Below are 13,488 nucleotides of genomic sequence, written 5' to 3' on the forward strand. Positions count from 1 at the left end.
TCTATAAAAATATATATATATATATATATAAATAAAATAAATAAATAGAGCCGGTTCAGGTATTAAGTCCCGCCTCTCAGTAGAAACAGCCAATCAGCTTGCTGTTTTTTTTTTTTTTTTTTTGCGGAGGAGCGGGGGAAGCCCCTCCCTTGCTGTGAGATTTAGCAGCGGGATCGGACGCAGCAGCTTCAGCTGATTTAAAAACAGATCTGGATATACGGAGATTTTTCTCAAAAAAAGATAACGGTAGGCTAAACACGTAAACTGTGATGATATGTTTCTGATAGCTGGTTAAAAATACACTTCTTGTATCAGCACACAGATTAAACCCACTGTGATTAATAAACTGCAGCTGTGTTAGTGAGTTAGCTTGATAGGGAGTCAAGGTTTTAGAAAATAAATAAACTATATATGTAATGTTCAACTTGCCCTGTACCTGATCAGCTAATCACTATTTCACATATTTCACTGTCGTTATTAGTTTAGGATTACAGGAGAAAATGAATATAGCTAATTAGCTAGAAGCCAAATGTAGTGGATAGTCAGAATTTAGTACAGTACTTTATGTTTGTAGTTTAAAGCAGTTTCTTAACCCTGATCACTGAACTAAAATTGTGTTTTCCACAATTCCACAATCATTTCACCTAGATTTTCACCTGATCTTGATTTTCACCTAGAGTGACAGCTGTCACAGTGAAAATGAAGCGGAGTTATGAAAGTGGTTGTGCTAAACGAAAGAAACGGGCAGAGAGCAAAAGAATCGCAGATGCACTGCCAAAATTCACCTCCTTTTTTACACCTCCTGAACCGATCAGTGTTTTTGGGGCCGATTCCGATCGCCGGTCGTCTTTCACCACGATGGGCCGATCGCCGATACCGATCTTGGGCGGGGCCAAATGCCACATTAATGCCACACAGGTGCCTGGCAAACCTGGCTGGTACAGATTCCCCTAATTACATCCACACCAAAGCAAACACTGGTAATTTACGCTGCTAATAAATAAACATGAATGTTAGTGACCAAAATAAACGCTTTTTAGGAGAGATATAAGTTCTGTGTAAATATTTATAAGACAATACCTGACAAAATCAGTTTTAATGACGTTAAATAAACATCACTGTGACAGCGCTAGTCGCAGTTTCACCGCAGTAAAGGACGAGGAGGTGAATCACTTATCTAACCAGCCTTTACTGATTTCTGCTCCAATAACCCTTTCAATAACCTCCAATAGCCTTTAATAGTCTTCAGTAGCCTTCAACAGTCTAACCTTGCAGCCGTGGTGTGTCCACTAAACTCCGTAGTTATAAACATCCTGAGGTTAGCAGCGCGCTAACTGACCTGTTTATAATGTAATCCGAGCAGTGCCTCCGTGACAACTGCTGCTGTTAGCTGCTTTGGCTGAAAGGTGAACTGTAGAGAGCTGTATTATCCGTTTTTAAAACCTTTTCCTACACAGATGAACTTAAAAAAAACGTGTAAAAAAAACGCTCCAGACTGGCTGAGCTGAGCTCTGTAGCCCGTGGCTGGGCTGTAGCTGTGACTGAGTAAAGACAGCGGGGGCTTGTGCTGCTGCAGCTCCCACTAGTGGTTGGATGAGGAACTGCAGCTTCCTGTAAGTGAGCAGTTTCACCGGTTTCACCAGTTTCATCCACACACAGCTCTGATAAACTGCTTAACCCTAAACTCCTGAATCAGATCGGCTAAAATCATAAGAATATCTGCAGAACAGTGTTAATATGCAGTAGAATATACAGAACAGTGTTAATATGCAGAAGAATATACAGAACAGTGTTAATATGCAGTAGAATATGCAGAACAGTGTTAATATGCAGTAGAATATGCAGGATCAGGGTTGAGAAACACTGCTGTAATGTGACTTCTGTTCATTTGTAGTTCACAGTAAGACCACATGTCCTGACGTTTATAAAAATCTCTATGAAACATAAAGTTACATTATTTTACACAAGGACACCATCTTAAGAAGAGCTCTCAGTAGAAAAAAAAATAAAAGTGCACTTTTTTTTACAAGAGTGGAGAAAATGTAAATATGAAAATGAAAACGTTATCTAAAATGTGTCACTTGACAATAAGGTTATACACAGACTATTAAATGTTTGAATAATGTGTCAACATTTATGCCTATGTTACGTCACATATGCAGTCTGTTGTCCCTCCCCAACAACCCCCCCCCCCCCCCCCCTCCTCACCCTGTTGGAACAGGAAAAAAAAGTTCAGGCTCAGGATTTTTTTTCACTATCACCCCTGTCTTCCTCTTTGGCCCGTTTCTGACACCTAGCGTTCAAACTTTGAATCTCACATTATAAAAACCTGCTTAACAGCGGGCCAACTTTCATTCTATTTCTAAAATACCTTGCGGGCCGCTCCAAAAAAGGAAACAGGCCGCAAATGGCCCGCGGGCCGTAGTTTGGACACCCCTGGTTTATACACTTTTTTGTTTGCTAAATAAAACCATTTCTTTTTTTTATAGTTTGGATGACTTTAGTATTAATCTGCAGTGCATATAAAAACCTGAATTTCAGGTGTGTCCAAACTTTTGTGATTGGTCCTGTATTGGTGAAATGCACAATTTACTGGTTATAATTATAATCATATCGTGGCTGTCCAATGAAAAACACTTATCTCCAAAACAGCAACTTTACAGGAGAGAGAAAAAACCTTGTAAACTTTCAATGAAAGTCAATGTAAATTAACCTGTTATTCCAGGTCATTTTGAAGAGTTTCTATTGGTCTGTTCATCAAGAAATTTTGGCACAGTGTAAGGGACAGTTTGTCTGTTCAAATTATGTAGTAAACTAAAAATCAACAAAAATGGAGATTAATGTTTTTAATTGGACAGTGATGATATTATTTCACACATGCTAATACTGCTAATTCGCAACATTTCTGTAACCTCTAGCCTCCACTTTGTTGTATTTTACCTGTTTCTACAATACTGACTGATAACACCATGTGTCATCACCTCTCTATCCTCAGAGCTGTAATGATGTGGTTCTGGAGCGCTTTGGCCCAGAGCTGAAGTACGATGCTGCTCTTCGTCTCGCTGCTCTGCAGATGTACATCCTCACCCTCACCACACGACCGACGCAGAAGATTTCGCTGAAGTACATCCAGTGAGTCAGTTCCTTATCTGCAGAGCGAGAACAGGAGAAAAGGAATTGACTGATTGATTTTATTAATTTCTTTATTTCTCTCTACATTTCGGTAAAGATCAAACATTATGAACATGAACTGTTTACAACAAGAGCTGTGTCTAAGTGATTTATGGATTTTAATGATCAATCCATCAGTGCGGCTTTCATAAATCAAACATTAAATAGTGGCTGTGCCATTTTGGAATATTATATTTAGTTTTAAATGAGAAGTGTACAGACTACAGTTGGAAAATACTCTAAATCTATACACCAATTTGACAAAATCTTTGCATACTTAATTATCCTCCTTTCACACTGTTCTTCAAGACTTAAGACCCCACAGGATAACCACCACAGAGCAGCTATTATTTATTATTATTCTCAGCACTGCAGTGACACTGATTAACATGGCAGTAGTGTGTATGTATGTGTTCCGTTTGTTGTAAGTGGATCAGACACAGTAGTGCTGCTGGAGTTTTTAAACATCTTAAACCCTATTCGGTCGGGGTTAGTTTCTCAGGGTGATGTCTTTGAAAAATATTTCACACTTTTTTTCAACTCAGTGATAAAATTCTTGCATGCGGAATGCAATTGAAAAAACAGGGGGACCTCTGAGTTTTTTTCGGTGAGGCTTTCTCGGTCACATGACATCACGTTCAGTAGCTCCTCCATTTCCACACGCTGTTGTGTTTATACGTGGATCTCCGTGGAAAAGCGCTCCCAAAGTGTAATCACGGCGTGTAGTAGTGGACAAATAGCTATTTTATTAAACGCAAGGTGACAAAACTCAGAGATGCATGTCTGGACGGGATTAAAATTGGCGGAGGACCACAAAAGAGTTCAGTGAAAAACAGTAGATAATTCAGTCTGTAATTTTTTAAGAGGACGTCTGAGAAAAACACGTACATGGTTGTTCCGAACAGGAATAAAATCACTAATTACACTACCCCTCCACTACTGCCATCATCATGTCAGTGTTACTGCAGTGTTTGCCTAATGTGTAATGCAGATTGCAATGTATGTGTATTAAATGTTGATTAATTGTAAAAGTGTAATGTCTTCTGCCATTCTTCATCGTTATATTACTGTTGCTGCCCCACAGGAAGCAGTGGGGTTTGGCACTTTTCTTACCCCCATCGGTGCTCTCCAGCATGAAGGAGAAGAACATCAAGAAAGCCCTGACTCACATCCTGAAAACCAATCAGAATCTAGTGCCTCCTGGGAAGAAAGTAGGTCTGCCCATTTGTTAACAGCCCATTTGTCGTAATCTGGGACAGGATTTTATGGTCCGTAGCCCCACCATTAAAAGTGAAACTTCAGAACTGCAATTACATCAGTAGCCAAAGCTTCTAGCAGCTACTGCTTTAATATCCCACCCTGTCTCCTGGTTCTCGTCAGCAGGGCATATGCTGTGATAGGTCTGGAAAAATGTCAGAAGGGAGACATCTACTGGTGTAACAGCAGAATGCAACTGGGTTTCATATGTTTCTTTAGAGTTCCCTTTAGAACCTCCAAATGTGCCTTTGCTTGTTTAAAGTATCATTAAAAATGCAATAAGATGGAATAATTAATATTTCATATGTTAAATAATGCATGCATATAATATTGCATTCTTCCTGTAAATCCAAGCCCCCTAAATCGCAGGTTAACATTAATATTACAGCTCATTGTGATGATTTTGACTCATTTAAATATGTTTAATATTAAGACATTGCTTATTATTTTTGTTTCCCAGTTAACCATTCTGCAAGCAAAGGTTCACTATTTGAAGTACCTCAGTGAATTAAGACTATATGGAGGAAGAGTTTTCAAATCTATCTTATTGGTAAGTATTAATATGCACTTTTAATATGTATTTTTTTGATCACACGTGATAAATCATAATTGTTTTAATCATACATCATACATTGTTTTAAAATACAATAATCAGAATTTGAACACTTACCTTCTTATTCAAGTTTTAAAGGATTAAAGGATTTCTTTCATTGTAGATAAATACTAAAAGCATCAAACTGTAAGAAACACAAATGGATGTACAGTATCTGTCAAAAGTTTGAACACACCTTAAAATCAGTGATTTTTTATTTTTTAAAACATTTTTGCATTGTAGATTAACACTAAAATCTTTTGCACAGTCAGCTTTACGATGTAGTCACCTGGAAATATCCTCTAGTTCAGTTGCAAAGACCATTAAAAACATTATGATGATACTGGCTCTCATCAGGACAACCCCAGAAAAGAAGATCAAAAGTTACCTCTGTTGCACAGGATAAGATCATCAGTTACCAGCCTCAGAAACCACAGATAAGAGCACCTAAATGCTTTACAGAGTATTTTGGTTTCTTTAACACTTTTAAGTCACTACATGATTTCTTATGTGTTTACAAAAAAAATTAATGTGTTTAAAATGTATTGCATACTTAGATTCTTTAAAGTAACCAGCTTTTGAATGATCTAATTATTTACAAATAATTTGTTGCGTGCACAAATAAATTAAATTCATATCGAACAATTACTATAATTTAAAGTACTGTGCCAGGTCACTTTGTGTCGTTGATAGCAGAATAATGTAGGACATCCTACACATATAATATCAAACATCGAGGCTTACCCTAACAAACCAGTGCAGAACTACTGACATGTCATTAACTATTTGTGAGTAATCCAGCTTAGAATAATAGTTAGAATCTCGGTTAACCGCTACTCTGGGCTTGCTAACTCAAATGTTCAAACAGCGCTTGTTCAGACTTCCCCTATCTAACCAATGTGGCACTCTTGACCTGTCCTCAAGAGTCAGCAAGTAATCCAGCTAAAAAAAATAAAAATAATTCCTATTAAATTATGTCCCATTTGAATCCCATAGCAGCCATCCAGCCAATCAGCTGTCAGTGCATGTGTACTAGCAACTGAGTGCAAGTGGGATCTGTGTGCTGTTTACACAAAGAAGAGGTGGGAGGGGCAAGAGAGATCAGAACTATAGACTCGGTTCAGAGAGCAGGTTCAGAGTCGAGTCTGTTTAGAGTTTAAACGTCTTTTAATTCATATTGGGCTTATGTTTAGTATTTATTTAGTAGTTTAGTATGTCTGCCAACATTGTTATGGTAAATAAATATTGTTAAATTATAGTTTTGTAGGTTTTGGTTTCAGACAAAAAATTTACATTTCAGTGTCTCACTAATGATTTAAAAGAAGCTATTAATCTTTATAGCTTTGATATCTTTAATATTTAGCTAAAATGTAAGAAATTATACAAAATAATCAAAAAGTATTAAAAGAGATTGTGTGTCCAAATTTGTGCCTGGTACTGTAATAAAGATCAGTGTGATAAACTAATCTAAATCTTTTTTTTTCTTTTTTGCTTGCTTCCCTCCCTTCTATGTAAAGCAAGGGGAAAAGCAAACAGACGTTACATTACTCGTAGGACCGAGATATGGTATCAGTCACGTCATCAATGCCAAGACCAATCTAGTGGCCCTACTGGCAGACTTCAGCCACGTAAATCGCATTGAGATCCTCACAGAAGACGAGGTCAATGTGCGGGTAGAGCTACATGTCTTGGATGTCAAGGTATACATTTAAAGCTACACAAAACTACTATTATCTGCTATTTTTTAACAATCCCTATTCCAAAAAAGCTGGGATGCTGTGTAAGATGTGTAAAATGTGGTTTCTGGGTGGTGTTGACATACAATATGGCTTCTTCTCTACATAATACAGCTTTGAGTTGCATATATGGATTGCACAACTATCTGTGCTTGAGAGAATCATGCCTGTATTTAATGCTGTGCCACCTGAGGGCCCAACGATCACCCGCATCCAATATAGACAGGGATTTCTCCAAATTCTCTGAATCTTTTGCTAATATTATATACTTTAGATGGTGAGATATAAAAAGTTTTCACAATTTCTTGTTGGAGAACATTTTTTTCTAAATAGTTAGATGCTGCTTTTCGCAGATTGGTGAACTTTTTTCCCATCTTTGCTTTTGATATACTCTTAAAATGCTAGTTTTATACCCAACTTGTGCGTTTATTACGTCCTAAAGCTGTACTACTTACTTCTCCAGCCTTTTGTTGCTACGACCCAAATTTTTGAGATGTGTTTCTGCCAACAAGTTCTAAAGTTAATGTTTTTATGAAATGGTAAAGTGTCTCACTTTCGCTGATTTGAATCCCAGTCATGCAGCTTGCCATCAGCTGCCAGAGCCCTGAGAGAGCACAATTGGCTTTGCTGTGCTTTTCTTCCGAGCGCTCTGTGATGCTACTACACAATGCTACATCAGCAGCAGTTTGAAAAGAGATGGTGGCTGACTTCACGTGTGTCGGAGGAGGCTGTGCTAGTCTTCACCCTCCTGGTGTTCACTAGTGATGGGGGATATACAACTTGCTAGCAGCTGAAATGGTGCAACAATGGGCCTAGCTAAATTGGCAAGAAAAATGGGAGAAAATTATAAATTAAAAAAAGAAATGTCTCACTTTCAACATCTCATATGTTTGACCAAAATGTGGGCCAATACGTTTTACAAATCCTTGCATCATTGCATACACAGCATCACAACTTTTTTGATGTTCGAGGTTGTAATTACTTACTTGGTTCACATATGCACAAAACTGGTTTCATTCTAAATGTTTTTTTCCCAACAGCCTATAACATTGATAATGGAATCCAGTGATGCCATGAACCTGGCTTGTCTAACAGCTGGATACTACCGTCTTCTAGTAGACTCCCGGCGCTCCATCTTCAATATGTCCCACAGTAACAGCACAGGAGAACTGGAAAGTTGTACGTACCTATGGTTGAATTTTATTCAAGTTAATATAAGCAAGACTGATTAAAATTGCATACCATCTGTTATTTTTATGTTGTATTTTAAATGACACAAACATTTATGCTCCTTGTATTTCAGGCCAGGATCCTAGAGAACTTGAGTGGCCCTACAGCACCTCTTTGGGCATGTGTGAGGATCCCAATCTTCAAGAAAGCACGACTTTATCCTATCAACCTGAATCTGAAAACCTCCAGGACCAAATAGTAGAGAACATTATAACTTCTCCTTATTCCCCGGAGCCTCAGCAACTTCAGTATTCAGTCCAAAGTGGAGAGAGATCACCAGCTCGGTGCAGAAGCCTCCAACCTCCTCCTCTTCCACCAGCAAGGCTTCGACCCCAGGACTCACCAAGGAGTGCGAAGGTGTCCTTTATATTTGGGGATCCACCCTTGCACAGTGTAAACCCTCAAAATCTTGGCTATCAGCGCCTCATGGACGAGAGTCCTGAGGTACCTGAGAGGCCTGCTTTTATGCATAACAATGACGTAGGCTTTAGGACTCCAGACGGAGCATCATTTCGGATCAGACCCAATGTAATCTACAGCAACATTGGTGAAGGGAAAATCTTTGACAGTGCTGAAGGTATCGAGGAGCCTCTTTTGCGTGATTTATGCTATGCTGAAACCACTGACGATGCAGAGGATGAGGATGAAGTTAGTGGTGAAGAGGATGCTGCTGCAACACCTGGAGAGGGTGATCCAGGATTGCCGCCAAGCAAGGCAACATTCCTTACCCTCTCTGGCTCCAGCGATGATATCATAGACCTGACATCCCTTCCACCACCAGAGGGCGATGATGACGAAGACGAAAATGATGCAGTTCTTCACTCCCTCAACATGGCCATTGCTGCTCCACCTCCTGGATTCAGGGACAGTTCTGATGAGGAGGGCACAGAGGGCAAAAGCCAACCACAAGGTTCCTGTGATAATGACAGTATCCCTGTGTCACTGATTGATGCTGTCCCTACGCATGGGGAAGGTAGTGGTCCCAGGAACTTGGATCATGCTGTTGTGGACACACTGCAAGCACTAGAAGCGCTTGCTGTATCTGAGGACACCAACCAATCTCAGTCCAGCAACAGTGCAGGTCTTTACATTGTTTTTGCATTCAAATAAAAACTTGCATGAACATGCTTTTTGCCACTTGATAGGACAATGTTCTCAATGTTCCTACACTAAAAAAAATTATGTGCAACTATTCTAAGTTGACGAGTAAAAACTATGAAAAGTGTGAGATATTAAAGCATGAACTTTCTACAACTTTATTAAGATTTCCTTTGGCAAGGATTTGACATGTTAAACTGATTTTTCCCTTTTTGTTGCCCATAGGTAACGGCATATCACGAGCATTCAGTCCAGAGTCCTCGTCAGATTCAGGAAACGAGACCAACTCCTCCGAGATGACTGAGAGCTCAGAACAGGCTGCAGCCCACAGACTCTCTGAGAATTCAATGCGTCTTCTGGTGGCCACCACAGAAGGTTATCAGCCTCTTCAGGAAGAGAAGACCGAATTTCCTGTGTCCCCCTGCTCTAGAGGGCCGATTCCAAAGCCGCCACGCAGTCCCTCTCGTCACAAAGACATGCAGACCCAGTCTGTGACAGTGCCTTCAAAGCTTAATCTACCTTCCTCTGATAATCTAGAGATGGAGCCGGAGACAATGGAAGATAAGGCCTTGGGTAATTACATGGTCAAAGCGCACTCAAGCACGCTTTTAAATACGGGCAAGAGATCTAAAGCAACAACAAGTGGGGGCAAGCGACACAAGAAGTTAGCAGACGCTGCAGGAAAGTATAACACTTTCAGTGGAAGAGAAAGTCATCGAAGGAGCCATTTCGATGTTGAAAGGACCTCATTCTGTGAAAGGATTCAGGGGCGACAACCTTTGCTAGAAAATGAGCCTTTGGAAAATCAGCGTGAAGAACCTCTTGGCTCTGGAGGAAACCTGACAGTTAATAACAGTACCATGATGATTGACCAATCTAGTGCGGTTCCTCTATCTCCAGTGAAGAAGCCTCAGGATCCTGGACAGACTGAGTTCCATAAGGAGGATCAACAGGTTCATCCACCACTACGTCAAGGTGTGGCTCGATTGTGTGAGTACCACCTGGCCAAGCGCATCTCTTCCCTGCAAAGCGAAGCTCAGAATTCCCTGCAGAGTTCCCAATGCTCGTCTCTGGATGCTGGCTGCAGCACAGGGAGTAGTGCATGCGCAACCCCAATGGACTCACCCCTTTGTGCTCCTGACTGCAAACACCCTCTTTCTGAATCCTCCTCCTCCCTCCTGCTCACATCAAGGGACCTCCACCCTCATGCAGACCCTGCTCTCCTGAGGAAGATGCTGCCAAACGTACATCCTCCTGGATCTGATCCATCCCTCAATGCCAGGCCATCAAAAATCAAAGAAACCACAGGTACAGCTCGAAGGAGTAATCTTCTCAGTGATCTGCATGCAAAACATGGCAGTGTAAGAAGTCTTAACACAAAAGAGGGGAGTGAAGCTTATAGGCAGTTGATAAACTATCTAACAGTCAGCCAGATGCATCAGGGAGGCAAACTACATAGGGCAGGAATGGGGGGAGGCAAAAAGGACAGCAGAAGGCATGTTACAAACAACCCTCTCCTTTTAGACCTTGTTAGAGGTAAAGGGAACGTTACTGGCAGATGTCCCTGCATGCCACCCTCGTCCTCACCTGTTCACAGTTCAAATCTAGTGCACCTGAATGCAGCTCCTCTAAGACCAAACAAAGGTCCCCAAATGTACCACTCGGCCACCTTACCTGCTAAATTGAAGAGGAGTCCTGACTTGCATGCTCAGAGACCCGCAAGCAGCCTTGAAATCAGGCCCAGTCTTTCTGAACGGAGAAGTTCATTTTCCGGCCTCGAGTGTGACTTAGTGCAAGGTTTTAACACTGATCGGTTCCTTTCTCTAAATAGGAATCGCAGCGGAGGCACACCCCATACCAGCCCAGAGGACTGGCACAAATCTGACTGCAGGATGACACATGCTGTCCAGCAGACGCCTAACGATTCTCTTTGTCTCTCTAATACCCCTAGTGTAGCTCGCACAGAACACCCTGGAATGCAGTTGGGAGGAGGAGGAGGAGAGCCGCCTGCTATTTTACCAAGGCACGTCAGAACCTGTGCCAGCCCCCCACCGCCACCTCCACCACCACCGCCGCCTCCACCGCCACCACCACCACCACCTCCTCAGCCATTGTCAAGTCTCTCAATGAACACCAGCACCAGCTACAGTGTGTCGAAGCAAGAGCAATTCATCCCTCTGAGACAGAACCATGTCCATATGACTCCTCAAGGATTCCATCAGTGCGACACCTCTAACTCTAATAGTCTGAGGAGGGGCAGGGAACTTAGAAGAAGTTCCAGTACTATAACAGCTGGTTCTGGATCTATAGAAGCATTCTTCGAGAAAACGAGGACACCATCCGTGGGGAGAATCCAGCAGGGCAATTTCCAACCAACTGAGCCACAACTGCAGAGAAGACCCACCAAGAAGAAGCTGTCAAAAAGCTACTCCCAAGGTTCCATGGCTTCCCAAACAAACTGTTGGTCTATGGGCAGTAGGGACAGCAGGAGAAGCACCTCTCTCATGCTTCCACTACAGAAAGACACGAAGCAGACGAAAAACACACAGAAGCTGGACTCCAGTCCCTGGAGGTGCAACGGTCCATTCAGTTACTGCTTCTTCAAAAGGAAAAATCAGACAGAGGATGACGAAGGAGATATGGAAGGCTTGAGAAGGCACTGTGGCGACCTGAATGAAGCAGGTCCTTCCCAGTATAATCCCAACCCTGTTCTGGACAGTACAGGAGAGCAGCTATACGGTGAAGTTCTGAACAACATGAGCTTTTCGGACAGACTAGCCCGGATAAATGCACTGAAAGATCGCATGTATGTCTTCCCTGCTGGTTTCTCTGAAGTTCGGAGGGATGCAAGCGAGCTAATTGCTCTGGTGCGTTCCAGTGTAGGCAGGGGTGACCGAGGTACTCCACCTATGCAGGCACAAGAGCTGTCCCAGTATAAGCAGCTGCTGGCGATTGAGTCTAAAGAACTCGGGCGGGCATGCCGAAGGATGTCCCAAGCACACGGGAGCCCGGAGGAGATGCTGCTAGCAGTCACTTGTAGTTTCCAGGTGCTTTGCTGCTTATCTGAGGTCTGCATGTGCTTGGTGCGTGGCCTGGGGTCATCGGCCTCCCAGCAGCAGCGTGAGGTTGTAGCTAAGGTTGACGAGGTTGTTATGAACTATATCTGCCTGCTCCGAGCAGCAGAGGCAGCCTCCGGTAGTGCCCCGGGGGACCACAGCGTTAAGGCACTTGTTCGCCACTCCAGCACCATGTCAGCTATCGCCAACACCCTCACCCGCTCCCTTAAAACACTGCTCAGCAAGTAGGCCTCTTCTGACGTCCCTGACTCAGTCTGTTATTTGCAAAGCCATACATGGACATCTGGGTTGAGTGAAGAACCCAAAATAATATACTGTTATGAATAATCACGTGATGTGCATACTTATTTTGTATGTAAAAATGTACATACATATACATTTTAAATATATACAAAGCTATAGAACTTTTAAAGGAGCTTTAAAACATTATCCGTCTAATCCAAATATCTTAAAATGCTGTACTGTCACATGTTGCAGTTTTAAAAAAAACATAGAGTATCAGATTAGGTGGCTTTTGAGAGTTGTAACACTCAGCATTTAAAAATGGCTTCTTAACACAATTTTTGTTTTTTATTGATTAAATGCTGAAGGAGATCAATATCACACAGAAAAAATGGGATAAATGCAATATTTATTTATTTAATAGAAATAATTAATTTCATAGAAAGTAATATAAAATAATATTTTATGTTTTTTTGTGCAAAAACAATGAATAAGGATTTAGATTCTACTTTCTTTATATTTTTGACATTTTGTTGATTTTGTTGTTTGTGCTTTCAGGTCTTGTTTAAATGTCTCACAGGCCACAAAAACGTCCTTTTATTATTTTAAATTATACGCTTAATTACAATCATTCTTAACTTCTTCCACAAACTTCAAAATCCAAATCCCAATAATGCATTCAAAGAGCTGAAAAAAGCAATCTTCAACAGGCTATATTGATTCATTATTGATTTGTGACTGGTTTAATGATTACTTCAGAACAGCTCCAGATTCCTATCTTCTGTAAAAGAATCTGTAAAAAAGTTTTTCTCATCCATTGAGCATTTTTAACACTATGTATTTTACAGGGCTATCACAGACTGTGAAATTTGATTTTAAAGGATTTTTTTTTTTTGCCACATGACAAGATACTGTTGGTCCATACGGCAGGATTACCAAATAAAGTGATCGTGGAAAAACATTATGGGGAAAAAAATAAAATATCTGTTTAAAAAAATGTGTTTTACTGTATATGTCTGTACAAACATTGTTGCCATGATACAAAAGCCACAACCTGAAGAGTAAACATCAGTTTTACAGGAAATAGAAGCTATTTTCAAACGAG

The 13,488-nt window shown here is 41.0% G+C and overlaps 1 protein-coding gene across 2 annotated transcripts in view; it reads left to right on the plus strand.

Annotated features, from left to right (window-relative positions):
* Positions 1–13,278, plus strand: part of LOC103031717 (FERM and PDZ domain-containing protein 4) — a 99,535-nt gene extending 86,257 nt beyond the window's left edge. The window contains exons 10-17 of one of the 2 annotated variants that reach the window (XM_022674815.2): positions 2,996–3,132; positions 4,256–4,382; positions 4,889–4,978; positions 6,538–6,720; positions 7,797–7,935; positions 8,060–9,067; positions 9,310–10,392; positions 11,036–11,112. In XM_022674815.2, coding sequence (XP_022530536.2) covers positions 2,996–3,132; positions 4,256–4,382; positions 4,889–4,978; positions 6,538–6,720; positions 7,797–7,935; positions 8,060–9,067; positions 9,310–10,392; positions 11,036–11,040 — 2,772 coding nt within the window. In that variant the 3' untranslated portion in view covers positions 11,041–11,112. Of the gene's footprint in view, positions 1–2,995; positions 3,133–4,255; positions 4,383–4,888; positions 4,979–6,537; positions 6,721–7,796; positions 7,936–8,059; positions 9,068–9,309 lie in introns of both variants that reach the window. The other variant, XM_022674814.2, reaches the window with a different exon arrangement.
* The last annotated feature ends 210 nt before the right edge of the window (positions 13,279–13,488 follow it).

Source organism: Astyanax mexicanus, chromosome 21 (assembly GCF_023375975.1).
Source record: "Astyanax mexicanus isolate ESR-SI-001 chromosome 21, AstMex3_surface, whole genome shotgun sequence".
Lineage (NCBI taxonomy): Eukaryota > Metazoa > Chordata > Actinopteri > Characiformes > Acestrorhamphidae > Astyanax > Astyanax mexicanus.